The sequence below is a fragment of the Cibotium barometz genome, chromosome 5 (assembly GCF_041138505.1).
Source record: "Cibotium barometz isolate CiBa-2024 chromosome 5, ASM4113850v1, whole genome shotgun sequence".
NCBI classification, from domain to species: Eukaryota; Viridiplantae; Streptophyta; class Polypodiopsida; order Cyatheales; family Cibotiaceae; genus Cibotium; species Cibotium barometz.
The window spans coordinates 63,352,581-63,377,411 of NC_141050.1; the positions used below are offsets into that span (position 1 = coordinate 63,352,581).

The 24,831-nt window shown below is 38.5% G+C and overlaps 1 protein-coding gene across 1 annotated transcript; it reads left to right on the forward strand.

Moving 5' to 3' along the window:
- The first annotated feature begins 4,416 nt into the window (after positions 1–4,416).
- Positions 4,417–6,763, forward strand: LOC147638750 (uncharacterized). Its single transcript, XM_086798719.1, has 4 exons — positions 4,417–5,260; positions 5,374–5,606; positions 6,035–6,225; positions 6,337–6,763. The coding sequence occupies exons 1-4, from the start codon at positions 4,438–4,440 to the stop codon at positions 6,488–6,490; spliced, it is 1,401 nt and encodes a 466-aa protein (XP_086654845.1). The 5' UTR covers positions 4,417–4,437; the 3' UTR covers positions 6,491–6,763.
- The last annotated feature ends 18,068 nt before the right edge of the window (positions 6,764–24,831 follow it).

The window sequence follows — 24,831 nt, forward strand, 5'->3', positions numbered from 1 at the left end:
TCTCTTTTCCCAAATTGTTAGGATAATCCATTTCTCATTTGGAATGAATTAGAGTAGTTTTCAACTACTCATAAACAATCTAAAAGAATTTACCATTATTTTAATAGCACATAATCATGAAAATATCATTTTCTTAATCTCTACCTTATCAAGCCTAGAGTTTAGTTTTGAATTAAGAGACTATCATTGAGAAGCATGCTTTTCCAAGGGATTTAGCCATAAAGATGGGTATTCTTTTAGAGAGAGATATTTACTTAAAAGCATTACAAATAAGTAGAAAGATTAACTTGCTGTTAATTAAACATTAAGACTTTAAAAGAAAGCTTGATTTGAATTAAAACAATCATTTAGAAAGCTTCTCAAGCTTGAGAGTGGTTGAGAAGAAGAAAGTTAGTGAGAAAAATGGAAAAAAACATAAAAATTGATTTTACCTCCAAGTTTGGCTTGATTCTCTAATTGCAATAAAGTCCCTGACCAATCAATTGGTCCACCAAAAGGAGAAGAGCAACTCCAAGAGTTGTTGTAGAGAGAGAGAGCTCCAATCTCCCAAGAGAGGAAAAAATTTAAGGGATAATTGAAAATATGATTATTTTAATATAATACTGGCATAGTATAGCTCTAATATTTTATTACAAATGACTCAGGGTCTATTTATAGGTGAGGGAGCCACTAACCAAGTCCAACTAGATTCTAGAATTTTTGAGGTTCAGTTTGACTCAATTTGGACAAGATTTGGACCAGTTTCTTTCATCTTCTTCCTCTTCAATCACTTCCAACGTTACTGCCTTGGAAGTGGAAGACCGATTTGGGAACATCTCTCTTTGACTTCCCCTATTCTGAGGCGGAGGTCTTGCATTACTTTGGATTGAAACTGAGGGTTGGTTAGAGGGTGTAGCTCTAGGATTTCCCTGATTTGGAACCTGATCTTGAAAGAAAGAGCTGGAGTCTGGAATCTTGGTCCTTGACTTCCCTGCCCCGAAAACCTTGATCCAAAAGGAGTTTTGGGCAATCCATAATGCGATGTCCAAATCCTTGACAGTTATAGCATTTCACTTCTTTGTTCAAGGGTGGAACTTCTAAAGTTGAATTCTAGGGAATTGCGTTCCGAGAAAAAGACCTTTCTTCCATTCTGGAAATTCTCATATCCTGAGATTGACCTTGTTGTCTCTTAGGTAATGGAACATTGGAATCACCTTTTGGAGCTACAAATCTTTTGAAAAATGATGGTGCTAGCTTTGGTGGGACCTTGACATCAAACGCCTTCGCGAAATCCTTCTCCATCCGCACTGCTTCGACCATGGAAACTGGCTTGGCGTTCTTCACTAGGATATTCAAAGGTTCGTTCAGTCCCCCTAAATGAACCTAGCCAACAGCTGCTCTTCATCGAGTGGTGGCGAGTACGTGAGGAGGAGTGCGAATGCTTGATGATATTCTTCAATAGTTCTACTCCCCTGGGTTAACTCTAAGAAATCGTTCATCTTGGTTTCCAAAAAGCCGGGAGGACAGAATCTCTTTTAGGTAAATCTTGAGATCGTTCCATGTCTGGGTGTTCCGATCCAGACGGTTTGGTTTCTCCATGCCACTCTAACTGTTTCTACTATCCTCAGCCTTGCAAGAGCCATTTTACTCTTCTCATTTTACCTAGTGATATCGAAGTATTCTTCTCTTGCTTTGATCCACTTCACCACAGTCTCACCCAAGTTTTCCCCGTCGTCACCCTTGAAAGGTCCAGGCTACGATCAATGAAGAGTTTTACGATCATTCGGGTCGAGCTCTTCCTCATCGAGTTGGGAGTTAACATTCCCACCAGAGCGACCTCCATCCATGGTCCTATCAATAATAGGAAAATTCTTGTTAAGTCCCTTTGTTTTCCAAAATAACCAAGACGCTCAGGTGAAAAAACACCACTTTATTTATTATTCAAATCTGACTTTAAATCCAACTGATTTTGGGGTTCTTTATAGACTGGTCAGTCCCCCCACAGAATCCTGGGATAAAAATCCCTTCTACAAGAAGAACATACATAACTCAGTACCAGAGAATAATTCATTCAGAACATTCATATCCTTAACACAATAATGGTCCATCAGACCGAAAATTCCATCTGAACATTCCTCACAAAAATTTCAGTTATGCAAGTTCTCAAGTTGTCATTCCTTTATTAGATCCATTAGATCAAAGGTCATACAGCAACAATCAGTCAGTACAATCCACTAATCTCATAGTGATCTGCTGAAAGTTATAATCATCTTCCAGTTACTACCATCATTGCTGGGATTCCCCCCATTCATCCTCATTGTGGTTTTGTTCAACTTATCTTCTTTCAACTAGAATTCAAAAATCATCATCTTTCAATCAGAATCCAAATCAATTCATCAATTCTCAACCAGCATTCAAATTCATCATCTAGATAGCATTTTTGCTTATAATTTCAAGGTCTTAGATTTACTCGTATATATTGCCAGTAAAGAGCTATAGATATACCCACGGTATATACGGGTAATCACGGTCCTTGAAACTATAAGATAAATACCATCATATCTAGGCCTCAAGCAAGTCAAGGATTCCACACAATTGTGGTACTTCCATCAGAAGACCCACTTTCCACTTTATGAATCTTCATTCTGAATATCAATTTCATCACACCATTACAATCTTTTACTGGTACTTCATAAATTTTTGACATTTCTTGCTTCTCGGTTGATCCACTTTAGCCAATTCGCTCTGATACCAGCTGAAAGATCCCTGCCCCTTCCGTCAATGAATTCTGAGGAGCTAGCAACAACGAAAGTAGCACTTCTTCTGCAGAGGGCAGAGCCTCTCACTCGGGGCCTCGCCTACCACTGATATCTGGACAAGAGACTAATCCCTCAGTTCTTCCAAAATCGAACCCAGAAAAACTTCCCTCGTCTAGAAAGCACGGGCGATTCCTCCGGGATAATTTTATTCTAACGTAGTCAAGGTCTTCACTAACCAAACTAATTCGACCGAACCCGTAAGTCTCATGGTCAGATCAAGGAAGAGACTTGCACTTGGATCATAGCGTCCAACGCTTTTTTCCTCGTGCCGTTGATTCTTTTCCATAGAACAAGGGTCATCCGAGATTTACTTCAACTATCGTAACTTAACAGAATTGAGTCTCATTTTAGGGATCCATCAGTCCAGCCTAACCTCATCCAATCCCATGGATAGCCAATAGCCCATCCAACCACTGTAGTGATAGGATCCATTTAGAAATTTGGTTATGTTTTGCCCCGGGTACCAGGGAAAAGAGTTCCCATGCCCCCTAGCCGGTGCTTCAAGCAAACTTTAAGATAGTCACACCACTTACACACCCAATATGAAATTGCCTGTTTCATCCGTCTTTAAAATAATATTTTAATGAAACCATAGTATCACTGATCATATTCCTCCAAAATATCTAGCTTGAATTCTAATTTCCAATCATCCCTTCATCGGTGTACCTATGGCATCATTGGCAACCAGAACGCTCACCACCTTTTCACTCAGGGGCCTTTTCAGTAGTTCCTAGCTCATAGTACCCAGAAATATAATCACATAAGAAAATCCATATGGACTCTCCATTGAAGATCAGCAAGATCAACCAGCAGATCCATATAAAAGAGCCATGGACTCATCCGTTCAGGACGAGCAAGGCCAATCAACCAGATTCATACCCAAGTTCAGGAAACAACTCTAACTCCTTATTCCATTTTCTTCCCCGACGTACACGTGGGTATCTTCGGCGACCTAGAGCCCCAGCACCGTATGGTCGGCTCCTTCGCAGGTCACCTAGCGCTTCACTCAAGGCCTCTTCCTTGGTCCCTCATCCACCGTACTGGAAGCTCACCATTTAAACCGAATCGAGACTGGTCAAGACCTCGGCCGACCTTGCTACGCGAGATGTCCTCCATTGACTCTGCGTCAGCTATTGCAACTTTATCACTTAGGTCTCCATGACCTCATTCACACAAGATAGTCAAAATGCTTCCCCAGCATTCTTGACATAAAACAATCATTTAAAAACAGGTCATAAATACAGTTTTTGAACGAACTGTCATCTTTCCATATTGTTGCACATCATTTCTCGTTATTCCACATTCTTCTACATCAATTCCACATTCTTCTACATCAATTCACATTGCTTATTCCACATCTGGTCATATGTATTCCCATTGTCCTTCATCCAATCACATCATATTACATCTCATTACATCTATCCTCATCACATCATGTCACAACATATCCACATCACATCTCATCCGTTCATATCACATCAGATCACATTCACATCTATTTACATCACTTCACATCCATTCAGATCACATTCACATCTATTTACATCACTTCACATCCATTCAGATCTACCCAAGTCCACATCACATCACATCTCATCTATTTCTATCATAAACCACAATTATACCAACAAAACCACAAATGCAAGAACAACCACTAACACAAGTGGCAACACAAATACAGTCACACCCCCAGTCACAATCTCGGTCATATTCACATTCACAATCACAATCAGCATCACAATTGCCACAAACAACCCCAACAACAGTACCTCCTGTGATGTTGACAACACCACACCTGCAGCCCCGTACATCTGCTCAGCATCTTCATCCCACTCATCCTCCATATCAGCTGCTAATGCAGCCATTTTTACAAGTGCAGTCACAAACTCATGAACAAGCTGTGAAGATGTCCAATGTGCCCGCACAAGTTCCGCAACTCTCATTCAGTCAGCCTCAAGAATATCTCAACGTGCCTGTGATAAGGCCGAGTACTTCTGTTTTCAAATCTGAATCTGCCTTTGGGTCTACATCAGGAATTATAAATTCATTTTCAACGCAGGGCCCTCTTGGAAGATTTCACTCAGGATCTTTAACTGTGGATGACAATAGGCAAATTCCCAGCCTGACTCGATCAAATCAAGTTGTCATGGGGCAAGCACAACAGCAACAGCAACAGCAACAGCAACAGCAACAGCATCAGCATCAGCATCAGCAACAGCATCAACATCAACATCAACAGTTAAGTATAGTGTGGCAGCAGCAACAGCAGCAGGCACAAGAAGCATTGCCTGGGCTATCCAGCTTGGCACCACTAGATACCCAAAGCACTGGAAGCTGGCTTCCTTTCACAAGGGAAATCAACCAGTGTGAATCACCAATGCTATCAAACATACAAGTAGGACAATCTGATACATCATCAACAGTCACTTCGTGCTTATTCTCAATTCCTCCCGAATCTTCAGGTCAGCACAGGCTCTTGTCCTTGTGTCTTGGTGTTTTTAAGAACTCTTCTCAGGTTGAGGGTGTGTAGACAAACACTTGTACTTATCTTCTTGCTCTGCTTTTAATGCATCAGTTGTGCCACCTACCACCAGCTCTTTTGGCAATGTGAACAAGGTGATGCAGTGCCAGGCAATCAAGGAAAACGCGTTGGGATCATTCTTGTCACCATCTGGAAATTTTTTATCTGCAGCAGCTGATGTTGGTACAACACCTGGGACAATGGCAAATGGAGGATTAGATGAGGCTCTGTTGCAACGGAATAGCAGCTGGCCGCAGATGCCTACACACTTTCGAACATATACCAAGGTACCAAGCAACCAGCAATAGTTACTTGTGGATTATATATAGGAAGTCACATGAAACATGTTTATGTGAAGGGTCCTTTTGTTTCAAGAGCATTTACACTGTTTTCAATATAAGAAGCCATAAGCATTGGGGTGAACACCTTGGAAGTCTTTCAAAATAACTACTGACATGCATCCCTTTATGCCTCCCTGGTTTTCAATAACCCAACTATGAAGCATTTGAACTTTCCATAGCTTAACCAAAAGAGCGTAAATTGAGGGGTCTGTTAAGAGCTATTGCTGTGCCTTCTGGTTTTTTTTTTTTTTTTTGTGCGGAAGCATGTACAGACACATTGATGCACACGTTTTTGCTTGACTTTCTGTTATATTGGGTTCTTTCACATGCTTACCTTCATCTTTCAGTGTTTCAATAATAATGAGATCTTGCAGGTCTATAAAGCGGGATCTGTTGGAAGATCCATCGATCTTTCCAGATTGAAAGGCTACGATGAGTTACGACAGGAACTTGCTTGCATGTTCAACCTAGAAGGGCAGCTAGAGGATCCGTCAAGGTCATGTTGGCAATTGGTCTTTGTCGATAACGATGGCGATATTCTTCTCATCGGGGATGATCCTTGGGAGTAAGCCACCTAACTAAGTGCTGTCTGATGACTATACCTAAGACTTGAAGAAGAGTGTGAAAAGGAAAGACGTTTTTCTCTTAACTAGCTATATGATGTTTGCATGGGCAGTGAGTTTGTAAGCTGTGTTCGGGCAATCAAAATCCTCTCAGCTGCACAGGTGGTTCAACTGAACGAGGAAGGCCTAGTGCAACTGGCGTCTCTTCCTATACCGCAGCAGACAAGAAGCAGCTCTGAAGATTGCTACATTTGGAAGGATCAATGATGAAGACATTTGAAATGAATCCAGTTTTCACCCACTCAACCAAGAACTGGGTCCAGAAGGATGTGGGGTGAGCTGGATGTGTATTCATAGATTGTACATCTTCAACCTGAATAGCATTTAGACAGACAAGTTGCTCCTTGCAATTTGACTTCTGTTGTACTACAATTCATGGTTTTGTAATGTTCCATGAGACCAGAGCTGTAACAGTGCATCCATGAAGTTTTATCATGAACCATATTTGAGAGGCAACAAAACCTCCCTCGAATCTTGTATTACATTGGTCATCTGAAGAGGTAGTGTTCCTTTGTCTCGACCTCGGTCTAGAGTGGAGCAAAGTCAACAAATCCCGTGCGTGCTCCATCCCAATGGCCTTAGCTCTTCCGGTCTCCACTAACAGAAGCCATTATCAGCAAAACCCAAAAAGAATCCTAGTAAGACAGGAGCTTTGTGGGAAGTTGCAGTGGGTCTAGCCATGTGGTGCAAATCTGTAGTCAGAGAAGGTCTAAGCAGAGTAGCCAGGTAATGTCCCAAGCTAACAAGGTGCATCCCCACGTGTAATGGGACGGTGGTAGGCAATCCATGTAAAAGGAACCACTGTGTAATCCTGACTTCATCATATCTGTGCTCTGTGTTATTAGACGCTTATTGTGAGCTCTGTCATTGCCTTAAGAATTGCATCGTGCTACGTCAAACTTTGCAAGAATGATATGGCTTACTCCGAATCATGCATAGAAAAATATCATCAGTTGGCAGTCTCTCTGTGTCCTCTTATTATCCTCCCCAAGGTCTCGGCCCCAGAAGGGTGTCCCATGCATTGCCCCCAAATATGTTTCGCTACAAAAGAACAAATGTAAGCTATAGCAAAAGAACATAAACGCGAAATAAAATCTTACAAAGCTTAAGGATTTTCTAGAAGTATGCCGCACTAATAATATGTGTGTACATTTTTCTATAGAAGATTTTCTATTGTATCCACTACAAACACCACTCTTGTCATCTTTTGTAAACCCACCTTGGAAGTAAGATATTAAAGGGGCACCTTACAGGATTATATTTTTCTATGCAACATTTACACATACACTCTCTAATCATAATTTGCTCCAACTTAATATCATGTACAATAAACACACATATATTTATATTTATATATATAGAGAGAGAGACATACATATATGTTAACCACTCCATTGGTTAGCATAGTTTTGTCCATTCGACTTATCGTAAGACGCTTCACCATCTTACTCTTGTGAACTGACGTTTAATTTTTGTAGGACGGTATTGAAACATGTAAAGCAGTCTTACTATGCATTTATTATCAAATAGGAAAAGTCTACGGACTTTATGTACATAGTTGTTTAAGACTAATAGTAGAGGTCAGACTACTTTTAAGTTTGGCTAGTCTATAATGAAAACTAGTCATTTGTATGTAAGTCATTTTTTACGATAAGCAAGAGACGATCATTCCTTTGCAATAGTTTCCTCGTAGGCTCTCCTTTCCTCGTCTTGCTTATTGGCATGCTAAGTAATCTCACTTAGTCAATGGATGCATACTAGATAGATTTGATTGTAGTTTTTTTTTTCTTGCAATAGTTTCTCCTTCTCCCACATTTTGTGTGAGAGAACCATCGCAAAGACAGATCTCTTCTTACCTCCATCTAGGCATTGAAAGCTCTCCCTTCATTGCTTTGACAAGGAGCATTCTAGTGTGACAATGGAGTGAGGATGTGACAAACGAGCTAGTGGATCCACAATGTAAAGTTACATTTATGGCTCGAAGACAAGATCCAACGACACATACTTCGACAAGGCTAAGATAAACTTTTGACTTGAACACATTTGTCGTCGTTACCTAGCCTAGGGCTTGGCTCTATTTTCATCCATTCCATGCTATTCAGATCACCCAATATTGCCCGGTGTTCATAAAGAGGCCATACTCCGAAAAACATACGATTTTGGAGCCTTGGATGTGTTTGTTGCTTGCTTTTGATTTATTTTACATTAGGACATTCTATTTTTATCTATTGGTAAGACAAAATCCTAGTTCTTTTGTGATTTACATGAAATTGATGTCCAACGGCTTAGATTTTATTGCTTTGATCTAAGAATTAGCTTAGTAATTGTGATTAGGAGTGCAATCCACTTCAAAAATATGAGCGTTGAGCTCTATTAGATTGAATTAGAGTTGGATAGTCAACTTTTGTTCATGCATTTTATATATTTTTTAAAAATATTCATGCGTTGTTGGAATTGGTAGATTAGAAGTATACCATCAAAAAATACTTAATTAGTTACATCACAACTATTAATTACTATTAGTATCATTAATCGCAACCCGTCAAGTCCAAAAAATCTCCAAAATGATTAAAAACTAGGCCAAACAAGCTCTCTCGGACATGGAATGTGAACCCATAGTCCACATAAAAAGACTTGAGCCTTGACACATGAACCCTGAGACGTGAGCTTAGACATGTGAGCATAGAGGTAGGTATACCTAATATTATACAGACTAATTATTACTACCATAAAGACTCATACTACGAACACACCTACCCTATCCTTTGGGAGATTTCCTTATCATATAATCTGTAGTGGATACAAATTTCAAGGAAAAAATCACATCTTTTACAATTATTGGAGAATTAAGTATACTTATTATCCAATATTGCACACAAACTCTATCATAGTTCTAGTTTCTAGAATTATGTGTCCCATATAGACTCATTTCATAAAAGGGAAGTACGTAAGTCGAGTTTATATTGCATACCAACCCTATCATAGGTCCAATTCCTAGAATTGTGTGTCCAATGTAGGGTCATTTCTCAATATTGTACACCAACCCTATCATAGGTCCACTTGTAGAATTCTATGTCCCATGTAGGCTCATTTCATAGAAGAGAAGTATGTGAGCTGAGGTCATACAAAAAAGGTATGAGTTTATTGATATGAGTCTAGAGACGTGAACTTGGACATGTGAACCTACATACATGAGGTTGCAAACGTGAACTTGGACACGTGGAACTATATACATGACCATCTTGAATAATTTTGGCCAAAGTCACTGGAAACATCGGATTTGATTGGAATGCATTTATAGTGTATTATTTGGTGTGTGTGATCGTCGCTTCTCTATTAAAGGCATACCATGGGACCTTGGGGGAATAGTACTATTTGTGGATTAGGTGTTTGCACAAGCTAGAGTGGCCGAATAAACCTTAGGACCTAATTTTTAACTTTGATCGCCCAAGGATATAAATCCTAGCAACCACACATAAAAGGCAAAATGTAGCTCTCACCACTCATTCTTTTATGCATAATGATAGAGTGCTCTTCTTCTCTACTCTCCTATTACTTACTTGCTTTTCTTCTCTACTCTTCTATTACACACCACTCTTTCTTTTATGCATAAGGATAGAGTGCTCTTCTTTACTTGTTTGAGCTCTTATAGGTGCTTGCTTACATGTGTGTGAGAGACTGAGTGTGTAAGATTGAGTGGTGAGGAGGGTCGAGCTTCCATTGGGGTGCAACAAAGTGGAACTTTCAGGTGTGGCTACATAGTAACATTGCCTCCTACGAGAATCCTAGGCAACTAGCTTTTATGAGATAAGTGACACACCTCGACTATGCATTTGTGTGCTAGGCCACAATAAACTGGTTTCTTGATTGAGCTATTTGTGCTCCTTAGTGTGGTTGGACAAAGCCCCACGACATTGGGTTATTCCTTGCATTCTTTCCATAGTACCACCAGGGCTTCCCATAAGTGGCACCACTATTAGGAAAATAGCCCCGCCGCATAGCAACAATGCATTTCAAAAGCTTGTGAATGGTTACAATGACATATTTTGGTTTTTGTAAGAAAAGAGTAGATAGAAAGTCTCAAAATAACTTTAATTTTACTGCATATTCTTACTTTCGTTGAATTCTTTTGTTATCTTAGAAATTGTGTTCAGTTTTTATGTTGCCCTAAAACTATGTCCTTTGATTTCTACAATTCATGTTTTTGATCAATTTTTACATTTTTTATTTTCTATTTTTTAATTTCGTACATAAAAATAGTAAATTGGGCTTTAAATTGAATGAATTAGATGAAATAGAGCTTAAAATTGGTTTCCAAACATAGGTTTTTCCCCAGTTTTGATTCCTTACACGAAGAAATTGGGTTAGAAACAACGATTTGGGATAGGATTTGTAAACAAGATTAATTCTAGTGTTTTGTAGGTTTTTTACATTTATGCAGTAGTGCTAATTATGCAAATTAAATTATCTTAATCTACCTTTAATTTAGGCTATAATTTGAAAGTCTTTTGGTTGGCCGCATCTAATACATGCAAGCGTTAGATCCCAAGTCAAAGGGAATCTTGGAAAAATCCAAAAACACAGACCACCCCTTTTCGCATAATTATGGTGAAACCAAAAACTATAAACCACAAACCGAAAATCTTAAAGCATAAAAGTAAAAAATAAAAAGTTTAAAAAAGAGAAAAGAAAAGGTAAAAGGTAAAAGGACAAAAAGGGAACAAGTTTTTTTTTTTGAAAAGTGCATACACAAACTTGCCTATTATATAGGCTTTAGGCCGTTACGATCATTTTGGCATAACCTAGATAAGACCCAAAAAAATTTTAATTTCTCAGACCTAGAAAACCCTCTGGCTTTGGCCTGAAAAAAAGTTCATGCACAACCCTTCCCAAAGTGCTCAAAAGTATCTCAAATCCATTTTAGATAAGTTTCTCTAACACCACCCAAAAAATGTTATAAAATTAATTTTAAAAAACCAAACTTTCTAAAACTACCCCCTAGTCTAAAAGAGCCTGCAATGACATGCAGTTGTGATCTAGGCTTATTTTAGAGATAAATCTAGAGGAAACCATGTCGACCCAATTAGGCTCTTATCAACCCACCTTCGTCTTATGACCCTCTTCACGAACGAGATTCAATGCGGTACATGGCCTGAGACTCTCAACAAGCAGCGACACTTCTTCCATTCTGGAATCGATGGAAGGAATACCGGACCATGGGAGAGAAAGCCCCACTCAAACAATAAATGCTAGACCTACCACCACTAGCTTGATAGGCCGCATGACTAATTACTTCATGGGTTCGACTTCGACTAAAACCTCTGTCGTGAAGGAGTTGGGGTTAGACCTAGTGTCGCCTTACACACGAGACCCATGCATGTGGAAATCCCTGTCCACATGGGAGAAATCTTAATCGCCAACCCGATGCTTATAGAACAAAACCTCGCCCAAACCTTACTGCCAGATGGCAAGACTAAAGAGGAGATGCAAGAAGTACAAGCCCTAATCCAAGCTGCTAGGGCAAAAGAGGAAGTGACCTTCGCTAAGCCTAACAACGATTAGCAACCCAAACCACACCAATTGGGCAAGCCACCCAAGCTTCACCAATTGCCTAGGTGAGTGATAGCCTAGAGAGTGCCAGACTACACGAATTCATATCCAAGGTGGATCTAAGTGTAATCTTCTCAAACACATTACTACAAACCGAGAGGAGCTGGGAATTCGATGCGACCCAAGAAACCTTGACAGACCTAGCTACGGGCCTTATTTATGTTGTTAGAAATTAAGCAAGCTGACTTACACACAGACGAGGAAGAGCGACATTGGATGGTCGTGGAATGTATTCATGCTATTGTAGAGTAAGAGAGGCTTAGATAGGGAATCACAGTGCCCATGGACTTCATGTGACACAAATTGGGACAAGCAATGTGCGAGGCCCTACCTTAAGTGAGATGGACACGCCATCAATAAGCCCTACTGATCCCACATATGTGGTGATGCCTGGCTACACGATGGACCAAGCCCCGCCGACTACTACTACTATTGTTCCTCAAGTTTACACTAGATTCCACACTCAAGATGCTATTAGCACAATTCCAAACTGTGGTATGGAGTATTACACCACTCATAACGGCACCACTTGTGACCAACCATGCAACATTGCCTGTTAGTTTCATGCTCTCGGTCACAACTATGGCAATCATGGTTGCAGCAGTCCCTACAACAATGGCTCAAGGCCTAGTTAACTCGTACATATCATCTGCTAGGGTCATAGAAGGAGGAACCTTCACCCAAAATGCTCAATTCCTTGCGTCTTCCTCTATTTTGGCAATGCAACCTTGAGCAAGGGAAACATCCTCACAAATGACTAGACGAACGGCGCCCTTGGCTCATATATCATCGGTACCTATGGAAATTAATGTATGATCCCCCACGTATTGGACTCATGTTACTTCTCTAGTATTCATGCCATTATGCTTGTAGGCAGTGCCCTTCGTACCACATGTTGCCCTTGTTGTACCACTACTGCCATTAGCACAGCAGCCCTCCCAACTGATCCAATAGACTTGCACAAATCGTGAAGCTCACACATAAGTTCAATGGAGAGGGTGATCCTAGAAGATATATTGAGTTCTTTGATCAAGTGTGTGAGGTCTCGGATGAGAGGGATGAGCTTGCAAAGACCAACGCCTTTAGCCTTACACCGGATGGCAAGGCTGGTGATTGGTATCTGACCTTGAGAGTTGAATGTCTAAACTTTACCGAGATTTAACGGCAGTTATTCCTAAATCACTTTGTGCATAAGGGAACTTTGTGGAGTGTGGCTTCATAGTTACACAAAGCTGAGAGAGAAGAAGATGCGTTATTAAGAGATTTTATAGTCGTCTCAAGCATTTGAACTCTCATTGTGCTCTACATGAGCACTTCTCCAATAATCAAATGCTTGATCGATTTATCCACCAGCTTAAACATGAAGATATCCATAATGGTTTGGTCATTAGAGGTGTCACCACTTGGGAGGATGTCATAGCTAATGCCATCCAACTTGAGGAGGATAACCTAATGATAAGGAGAGTTAGAGCTTCAGATTCTAAGTCTGTTATGCCAACAGTAGCCAGCGGTCATAGCACCACCACCACTACAAAACCTATAGCTAAAAGTAATACCTTAGCGGAAATGACTTGGACTAACTTCTCAAAAGATCTCCAAGAAGCAGCCTAGAAAAGCTCCAAATAATGTGTACATGTACCCAAGGAGAGAGCTTCATTGGTGTTCTCTTTCTTAATTTACATTACATCTCATCACTTCCATTTCTCATTACATCTCATTCGTTCAGATCTTATATTATTCATTCACATTCTGATTCACATGACATCTCATCTCATCCATTCGCTCATATCGACTTCATATCCATTCACATTCATATTTGCATTCATTATTCCACATACACATCCACATTCGTACATGTACATTCACATCTACATCCATACATCCATTTTCACATCCACATTCATATATCCACATCGACATCCACATTCATACATCCACATCCACATCCACATCTACATTCATACATCCACATTCACATTCACATCCATACATCCATATCCACATTCCACATTCATACATCCACATCCACATTCTTACATCCATATCCACATCCATATCCACATTTACACATCCACATCCACATTCACATACATCCACATCCACATCCATATCCACATTCACACATCCACATTCACGTTCATACATCCACATCCACATTCCATATCTACATCCATATCCACATTCACATTCACATACATCCACATCCACATTCCATATCTACATCCATACATCCATTTCCACATACATCTTTCCTTTCAAATACATCCTTCACATACAAACATCTACATCATTTCTTTCACATACATATAACTACGTCCATTCTTTCACATACATACATCTCCATCTATTCCTCCTTTATTTTCATCTATCTGATTCGTTTCACATCCTCGTATCTATTTATAGAATACAAGAGAATTCTTATTTTTTATATAAGATTTCTTTACGCATCTATTTATGCATAAGTTTATTTTCATCTATCTGATTCGTTTCACATCCTCGTATCTATTTATAGAATACAAGAGAATTCTTATTTTTTATATAAGATTTCTTTACGCATCTATTTATGCATAAATTTCATTTTAAGGAGTAACACTTTCAAAATAAAAATCAATCTTTTATGCATCTTCCTATGCATAAATCCATTTTAAATGAAAATGATACTTTTGAATTAAAATTCAATCTTTTATTCTTCTTCTTATGCATAAAATCAAAATTGATGAAAATAACTCTTTTAAACTAAAAATAGATTTCTTTATGCATCTTTCTATGCATAAAATCAAAATTGATGAGAATAACACTTTTGGATTAAAATAAATTCTTTATGCATCTTTCCTCCATGCATAAATCTAATTTAGTAGGAATTACACTTTTAGAATAAAAGAATTTTTCTTATGCATCCTATTTATGCATAAAATCATTTATGATATAAATCACACTTTTAATATAAAAAAATATATCTTTTATGCATATGTTTATGCATACAATCATTTATGATGAAAATCACTCTTCTAATATAAAAGAATTTCTTTTATGCATCTAATTTAAGCATAAAATCATTTATGATGGAAATCACACTTTTAATATAAAAAATATCTTTTATGCATATGTTTATGCATACAATTCATTTATGATGAAAATCACACTTTTAATATAAAAAATTATCTTTTATGCATACAATCATTTATGATAAAAATCACTCTTTTAATATAAAAGAATTTCTTTTATGCATCTAATTTAAGCATAAAATCATTTATGATAAAAATCACACTTCTAATATAAGAAAATTATAAAAAACTTGATTTTATTCATTAATCATTCACCTAGGATAAAGAATGGTTGGATTTACTAGAGAAGAGAGGGGAATGCCTTTTGCAATGAGGCATAACATCATTTAGAGAAGACAAAAATCATAAAAAAAACCATAAAAATATAAATAATGGAAAAGAGAAGAATCTCCAACTTACATTGATAATTTAAGAGCTTTCCTTTGGCTTGATGGTTTGAGAGTTCTACTCTTGTTTGGAAACAAGAGTGGCCACCAATCTTTTGGAAGAGGGAAGGTCAAAAACTAATGAATTATAAGTAAAATTCATTGTTTTTGGCACTTGGGAGGGGCAGGGTAACAGTGCAAAAACACTATTGAGTTTCAACAAATGGGAGGACTTCTATTTATAGGAAAAAGTGGGCCTCTAACCAAGCAAACTGATTCTAGAATTTTCCAGATCAGTTTGGTCAATTTTTGACCATTTTTATGTCACTTTTGCTCACTTTTTGGATCTAGTTGAAATAGGAGAGAGGAGAGATAAAAATATCTCATTATTTGGGAGTTTAAAACTCATTCAAGCATGTGAAATAGGCACCTCTTTCATGAGGGGAATTCCCCCATGCAGAGGTGTCAAAAATGCATCATTACTTCTAAATATCTCCCTTTTTTAACTATTAACCTTGTCCTTAGTCAACTCTTCATCTTATGTTAGTATTTATTCATTTTTGGGGGATTTTTCTTTTATTTCTTCATTTATCTCCTCCCTACATTTGGATGAATCTTATTGGTCTATAGGAATCTTAATTTAAAATTTTGAAAAAAAATCTTCACTTCCAGGATAATGCCTCTTGAACAGATTATACTTAATTTCTAATGCACCTTCTCAAAATCTTTTTGAACTTCTGTTTCAGGGGAATTTATTTTAATAAGATGAGGTATTTTTCTATCCAAAAATATTTAAAATCTGAATAACCACTCTCTAGAAGATTTTCTCTCTCTAGGCCAAAACTGATAGAAACAAGATCTTTTATATTTCTGAAGAGGAAATTGATTACAAGGGAAGATACTGGACATCATGAGGAGCCAGGGGAGGAATCTTACATTCTTTCCCACTTAAAAAACGCGAGATGTCCTCATCTCGCACAGCAGGTGGAGTATGACCTTTTTCATCTTCTTCTTCTTCAATCACTTCCAGCGTTACTGCTACTTCATAAATTTTTGACATTTATGGTTTTTCTTTGGTTGATCCTCATTAGTCAATTGGCTCTGTATCAACTGTAAGATCCCTGTCCCCACCGCGCAACAGTTTTAGGGGTACTAGCAGCGGAAGTAGTACTTCTTGCGCGGGGCAGGGTCCCACACTCGGGGCCTCGCCCACCACGGATATCCGGACAAGAGACTAATCCGTCCGTTTTTCCAAAACTGAACCCAAAAAAACTTCCCTTGCCCGGAAAGCACAGGCGATTCCACCATGATAACTTTTCCCTAACGTAGTCAAAAGCCTTAACTAACTGAACTGATCTGACCGAACTCGTAAGTTCCATAGTCAGATCAAGGGACAAAGTGCACTTGGATCATAGAGACCAACGCTTTTTTCCTCATCGAGAGGCACAGCCGTTGATTCTTTTTCCATAGAACAATTTTTGTCCGGGATTTACTTCATCTATCGAACTAAACAAAAATTGAGTCTCGATTTACGGATCCATCAGTCCAGCCTAACCCCATCTAGTCCCATGGGTTAGCCAACCGCCCAACCACTGTAGTGATGGGATCCAATTAGGAATTTGGTTAGGTTTTGTCCCGGGTACCAGGGAAAAGAGTTCCCAGGCCCCCTAGCCGGATGTTCATGCAAACATAAAACTAGTCACACCACTTACACACCCAATATGAAATTGCCTTTTTCTCAGTATCAACTATCTTTAAAACAATCCTTTAATGAAACCATTGTGTCACTAATCATAATCCTCAAAATCTCTAGTTGAATCTTTATTTCCAATCATTCCTTCATCGGTGTACTTATGGCATCATTGGCACCAGAATGCTCACCACCTATTCACTCAGGGGTCTTTTCCATAGTTCCTAGCTCATAGTACCCGACAATATAATCACTTATAAAAATCAAGATGGAATCTTCGTTGAAGATCAGCAAGATCAACCAACAGATCCATATAAAGAGCCATGGACTCATCCGTTGTTGAGGACCAGCAAGGTCAATCAACCAGATTCATGCCCGATTTCAGAAAACAACTCTTACTCCTTGTTCCAATATCTTCCACGATGCATGTGTGGGTATCTTTGGCGACTCAGAGCCCGAGCACCGTATAGTCAGCACCCTCTAGGATCCTTCGCAGCCAGTAGGTCACCTAGTGCTTCACTCATAGGCCGCTTCCTTGGTCCCTCATCCACCGTACCGAAAGCTCGCCATTTAAATCGAACCGAGGCTGGTCAAGACCTCGGCCGACCTTGCTACGCGAGACGTCCTCCGTTGACTCTCCATCAGCTGTTGCAACTTTATCAGGTAGGTCTCCACCCCCACGACCACATACTCAAGACAGTCAAAATGCTTCCCCAGCATTCTTGACATAAAACAGTCATTTACGTATCCATTCTTGACCAGATACATCATTTTCCATCCCATCACATCAGATTCATTCACTTCGCATAACGTCCATTCCTATCTTTCTTAATTTACATTACGTCTCATCACTTCCATTTCTCATTACATCTCATTCGTTCAGATCTTATATTATTCATTCACATTCTGATTCACATGACATCTCATCTCATCCATTCACTCATATCGACTTCATATCCATTCACATTCATATTTGCATGCATTATTCCACATACACATCCACATTCGTACATGTACATTCACATCTACATCCATACATCCGTTTTCACATCCACATTCATACATCCACATCCACATCCACATTCATACATCCACATCCACATCCACATCTACATTCATATATCCACATTCACATTTACATCCATACATCCATATCCACATTCCACATTCATGCATCCACATCCACATTCACATACATCCACATTCTTACATCCATATCCACATTTACACATCCACATTCACATTCACATACATCCACATCCACATACATCCACATTCACATTCACATACATCCACATCCATATCCACATTCACATTCACATACATCCATATCCACATTCACACATCCACATTCACGTTCATACATCCACATCCACATTCCATATCTACATCCATATCCACATTCACATTCACATACATCCACGACAAGAAGACTGAAGACAAGAGAAGATGTGAGGCTCCAAAGAGTGAGGAGCCATGTGAAAAACTCTCAGAGAGAGAGAGAGAGAGAGAGAGAGAGAGAGAGAGAGAGACCCCACAACCCAATGTAACCTGCCCCAACAAAGTAAAATTACCTCTGAGCCAACGATGATGTAGGCCACATGGTAGATAGATGTATGTGTGAGCACTTTAGTCAAGGTCGCAGGCACTTATAGTAGCCTTGGACACATAGAGAGAGAGAGTGTCAAGGACTATGGAGTTTAGGGACTTGAGACACTGGTCGCGGGCTATCAAGTAAGAGAGAAACTTGGTACAGGGTCCAGGTGTGCTAAGTTAACTTGAGGGGAGGTGTGCTAGACACTAGTCGCGGACTATTAAGTAAGGGGAGGCAAACTTGGTATAGGGTCTAGGTGTACTAGGGTCTAGGTGTACTAGGAGTATAGGGTCTAGGTGTACTAGGAGTATTCACTTGAGGGGAGGTGTTAAAAATACAAGTGAATAGGGTGTGTGCGGGAACAAGCCCTTGGTTAGAGGCTGTAAAAGAGAATGTGTAAATGTAAAAGAACCTGTGAAAAGGTGAGAAGAATCTACTGGGAGAGAATAAAGGGTAGCATGAGAAGATTTAGGAAGTGTGCAGATATTCTGGGAAGTGTGGAGATATTCTGGGAGATATTCTGGGAAAAGTGAAGAGGTGGAGAGAATCAGGGAAAAGAGGTGGAGTGAATCATGGAGAAATCAATGGGATTTGATGCTTGATGTAAACTCTATAAATTGAGGCATTTTCCTAATGAGAATTTGTTGGTTTTTGAGTATCCATGCCTACATTAATCTATTTGTTAATTACCCACTAATTATGTCTTAATTATTTGCTAATCACTTTGTTAATGATGTTGATTCTAGTGTTTGATCCACCATAGCTCATCACAATTGCTCTAATTTTAACAAGATAAAGATCCCTTCTACAAGAAGAATGTACAAAACTTATTACCAGAGAATAATTCATTCAGAACATTCATATCTTTAACACAATTATGGTCCATCAGACCGAAAATTCCATCTGAACATTCCTCACGAAAATTTCAGTTATGCAAGGTCTCAATTTGTCATTCCTTAATTAGATCCATTGGATCAAATGTCATACAGCAACAATCTGTACAATCTACTAATCTCATAGTGATCGGTTGAAAGTTATAATCATCTTCCAGTTACTACCATCATCGTCGCTGCTGGGATTCTCCCCATTCATCCGCATTGTGGTTTTGTTCAACTTATCTTCTTTCAACCAGAATTCAAAAATCATCCTCATCTTTCAATCAAAATCCAAATCAATTCATCGATTCTCAACCAAAATTAAAAAATCATATCAACCAGCATTCAAATTCATCATCTGGATAGCAATTTTTCTTATAATTTCAAGGTCTTAGATTTACTCGTATATATTGCCAGTAAAGAGCTACAGATATACCCATGGTATATACGGGTAATCTCACGGTCCTTGGAACTATAAGGTAAATACCATCATATCTAGTCTTCAAGCAAGTCAAGGATTCCACACAATTGTGCTGCTTCCATCTGAAGACCCACTTTCTACTTTATGAATCTTCATTTTGATTATCAATTTATATGAATTTCATCACACCATTACAATCTTTTAGTGGTACTCCATAAAATTTTGACATTTCTTGCTTCTCGATTGATCCACTTTAGCTAATTCGCTCTGTGATACTAGCTGAAAGATCCCTGCCCCCTCCGTGCAACAAATTCTGAGGTGCTAGTAGCGAAAGTAGCACTTCTTGTGCAAGGCAGAGCCTCTCACTCAGGGCCTCACCCACGGATATCTGGAAAAGAGACTAATCCCTCGGTTCTTCCAAAATCGAACCCAGAAAAACTTCCTTCGCCCTGAAAGCACGAGCGTTTTCTCCGGGATAATTTTATTCTAATGTAGTCAAGGTCTTCACTAACCAAGCTAATCCGACCAAGCCCATTAGTCTCATGAACAGATCAAGGAAGAGACTTGCACTTGGATCATAGCGTCCAACGCTTTTTTCCTCGTCAAGAGGCACAACCGTTGATTCTTTTCTATAGAACATGGGTCATCCAGGATTTACTTTAACTATCGTAACTTAACAGAATTGAGTCTCATTTTAGGGATCCATCAGTCCAGCCTAACCCCATCCAATCCCATGGGTTAGCCAACAGCCCAACCACTGTAGTGTGATAGGATCCATTTAGAAATTTGGTTATGTTTTGCCCCGGGTACCAGGGAAAAGAGTTCCCAAGCCCCCTAGCTGGCGCTTCAAGCAAACTTCAAGATAGTCACACCACTTACACACCCAATATGAAATTGCCTATTTCACAAATTCAGTCGTCTTTAAAACAATCTTTTAATAAAACCATAGTATCACTGATCATATTCCTCCAAAATATCTAGCTTGAATTCTAATTTCCAATCATCCCTTCATTGGTGTACCTATGGCATCATTGGCAACCAGAACGCTCACCACCTGTTCACTCAGGGGCCTTTTCAATAGTTCCTAGCTCATAGTACCCGAAAATATAATCACATAAGAAAATCCAGATGGACTGTCCATTGAAGATCAGCAAGATCAACCAACAGATCCATATAAAAGAGCCATGGACTCATCCGTTCTTCAGAACCAGCAGGGCCAATCAACCAGATCCATACCCAAGTTCAGGAAACAACTCTAACTCCTTATTCCATTTTCTTCCCCGACGCACATGTGGGTATCTTCGGCAACCCAGAGCCCGGGCACCGTATGGTCAGCACCCTCTAGGTTCCTTCGCAAGTCACCTAGCACTTCACTCTCATAGGCCTCTTCCTTGGTTCCTCATCCACCATACCGGAAGCTCACTATTTAAACCTAATCGAGGCTGGTTAAGACCTCGGCCGACCTTGCTACGCGAGACGTCCTCCATTGACTCTCCGTCAGCTGTTGCAACTTTATCACTTAGGTCTCCACAACCTCATTTAGAAGATAGTCGAAATGCTTCCCCATCATTCTTGACATAAAAAAGTCATTTAAAACAGGTCATAAATACAGTTTTTGAACGAACTCTCATCTTTCCATATTGTTCCACATCATTTCTCATTATTCCACATTCTTCTACATCAATTCACATTGCTTATTCCACATTCTTCTACATCAATTCACATTGCTTATTCCACATCCAGTCATATGTATTCCCATCATCCTTTATCCAATCACATCATATTACATCTCATTACATCTATCCACATCTATCTCGTCATCAAATCACGTCACAACATATCCACAACACATCTCATTACATCCATCCACATATATCTCGTCATCAAATCACGTCACAATATATCCACAACACATCTCATCCATTAATATCACGCATCCATTCACATCTCATCACATTCATCCACATCCATTGATTCATTCACATTCACATCTATCCATATCCATCCATTCATTCACATGCACATCTATCACATCACATCTAATTCTCATCCATTTACATCACATCACATCTCATTCACATCTAATTACATCGAATCACATCTCATTCACATCGCATCACATTCACTTTCACATCCATTTACATCACATCACATCTCATCCACATTCACTTTCACATCCATTTACATCACATTACATCTCATCCACATCTCCTCACATTCACTTTCACATCCATTTTACATCACATCACATCTCATCCACATCTCCTCACATTCACATCCATACACATCTTATCACATCACATTTACATCTCCTCTTATCACATTCACATCTCATCTAATCACATCGCATCCTTTTACATCCCATCACATTCATTTGCATTCATTCAGATCCACATCACATCTTATCACATCCACTTTTAGTACCGTTTTCTACTTTCGATACTGATAGAAATTTTCTAAGTTTTTGCCAATTGCTTGGCCTAGTTAAAGGTACTTTTTCTCGATCCCATTGAATCTACGTATCAGAGTGTTGTTGAAGGTTAAAAAAGGAAAAATAAAACTTATCAGAACTGAATAGTAAAAACTCAAAGAAAGAGCATTTACGTATTGTATTTTCATTCCTTATAAGCTTCATTAATGAGACCTAAATCTAAACTTTCGTTTACTCATTGGATCCTCGATCCTCCTAGGGATTCCAGATTCTCTTTTCGTGTGAATAAGAATTATCCAAGTTTTCTCGATGGATATTTTCATATTCTTTCTCAAATTTCTCAAGTAAAATATATTCAATATTCTTCTTTTCAAGTAAAAGATTCATGGGATTTACAAAAATCAATTCTACCCATATTTTCCAATAAAATAATAATGCTCAAAATTTCACTTTTGATAAATACTCATAATTTGAATTATTACAAAAATTTCTCTTTTACCATTTAATTACTTAGATCTCAAATATCATGGAAATTTCTCTTTTTGCATAAAAATAAATTTACCAAAATTTTCTCTTTTACCATTTAATTACTTGGATCTCAAATATCATGGGAATTCCTCTTTTTGTATAAAAATAAATTTACCAAAAAATCCTCTTTTACCATTCAATTACTTGGATCTCAAATATCATGGGAATTCCTCTTTTTGTATAAAAATAAATTTACTCTTTTCTCATAGTCTATTAATTGTGCATAATTATAAAAAATTTACTTCTCATGAATATGATGAAAATCATTCTTTTTGCATAGGATGTCCAATCCTAGAATATGGTAGGAAGTCCTCTTTTAGCATTATGCATAAAAATAAGATATGCATTATTTTCTAAAAATTTTACCATAGCTTCGCTGCTGCTATTACTAATAATTCTCAATTTTTTTCTAAAGAATAAAAGCTTGTAATGAAAATATGATAGTAGTTCCTCTTTTATGCTTAAAATCAAACTATGAATTTAAATCATAATTTTAACCATAAAATTAAACATAACTATGATTATTCCACTAGATTAAGCTAATTTCAACATTTCTCTTTTCCCAAATTGTTAGGATAATCCATTTCTCATTTGGAATGAATTAGAGTAGTTTTCAACTACTCATAAACAATCTAAAAGAATTTACCATTATTTTAATAGCACATAATCATGAAAATATCATTTTCTTAATCTCTACCTTATCAAGCCTAGAGTTTAGTTTTGAATTAAGAGACTATCATTGAGAAGCATGCTTTTCCAAGGGATTTAGCCATAAAGATGGGTATTCTTTTAGAGAGAGATATTTACTTAAAAGCATTACAAATAAGTAGAAAGATTAACTTGCTGTTAATTAAACATTAAGACTTTAAAAGAAAGCTTGATTTGAATTAAAACAATCATTTAGAAAGCTTCTCAAGCTTGAGAGTGGTTGAGAAGAAGAAAGTTAGTGAGAAAAATGGAAAAAAACATAAAAATTGATTTTACCTCCAAGTTTGGCTTGATTCTCTAATTGCAATAAAGTCCCTGACCAATCAATTGGTCCACCAAAAGGAGAAGAGCAACTCCAAGAGTTGTTGTAGAGAGAGAGAGCTCCAATCTCCCAAGAGAGGAAAAAATTTAAGGGATAATTGAAAATATGATTATTTTAATATAATACTGGCATAGTATAGCTCTAATATTTTATTACAAATGACTCAGGGTCTATTTATAGGTGAGGGAGCCACTAACCAAGTCCAACTAGATTCTAGAATTTTTGAGGTTCAGTTTGACTCAATTTGGACAAGATTTGGACCAGTTTCTTTCATCTTCTTCCTCTTCAATCACTTCCAACGTTACTGCCTTGGAAGTGGAAGACCGATTTGGGAACATCTCTCTTTGACTTCCCCTATTCTGAGGCGGAGGTCTTGCATTACTTTGGATTGAAACTGAGGGTTGGTTAGAGGGTGTAGCTCTAGGATTTCCCTGATTTGGAACCTGATCTTGAAAGAAAGAGCTGGAGTCTGGAATCTTGGTCCTTGACTTCCCTGCCCCGAAAACCTTGATCCAAAAGGAGTTTTGGGCAATCCATAATGCGATGTCCAAATCCTTGACAGTTATAGCATTTCACTTCTTTGTTCAAGGGTGGAACTTCTAAAGTTGAATTCTAGGGAATTGCGTTCCGAGAAAAAGACCTTTCTTCCATTCTGGAAATTCTCATATCCTGAGATTGACCTTGTTGTCTCTTAGGTAATGGAACATTGGAATCACCTTTTGGAGCTACAAATCTTTTGAAAAATGATGGTGCTAGCTTTGGTGGGACCTTGACATCAAACGCCTTCGCGAAATCCTTCTCCATCCGCACTGCTTCGACCATGGAAACTGGCTTGGCGTTCTTCACTAGGATATTCAAAGGTTCGTTCAGTCCCCCTAAATGAACCTAGCCAACAGCTGCTCTTCATCGAGTGGTGGCGAGTACGTGAGGAGGAGTGCG

Excerpts from the sequence above, each read along its gene's own strand:
- LOC147638750 (XM_086798719.1), top strand. The coding sequence starts at position 4,438 with ATGCAAGAACAACCACTAACACAAGTGGCAACACAAATACAGTCACAC. Across the intron at positions 5,261-5,373 it reads AATTCCTCCCGAATCTTCAG|TTGTGCCACCTACCACCAGC; the intron begins GTCAGCACAGGC and ends TTAATGCATCAG. Across the intron at positions 6,226-6,336 it reads ATCGGGGATGATCCTTGGGA|TGAGTTTGTAAGCTGTGTTC; the intron begins GTAAGCCACCTA and ends TTGCATGGGCAG.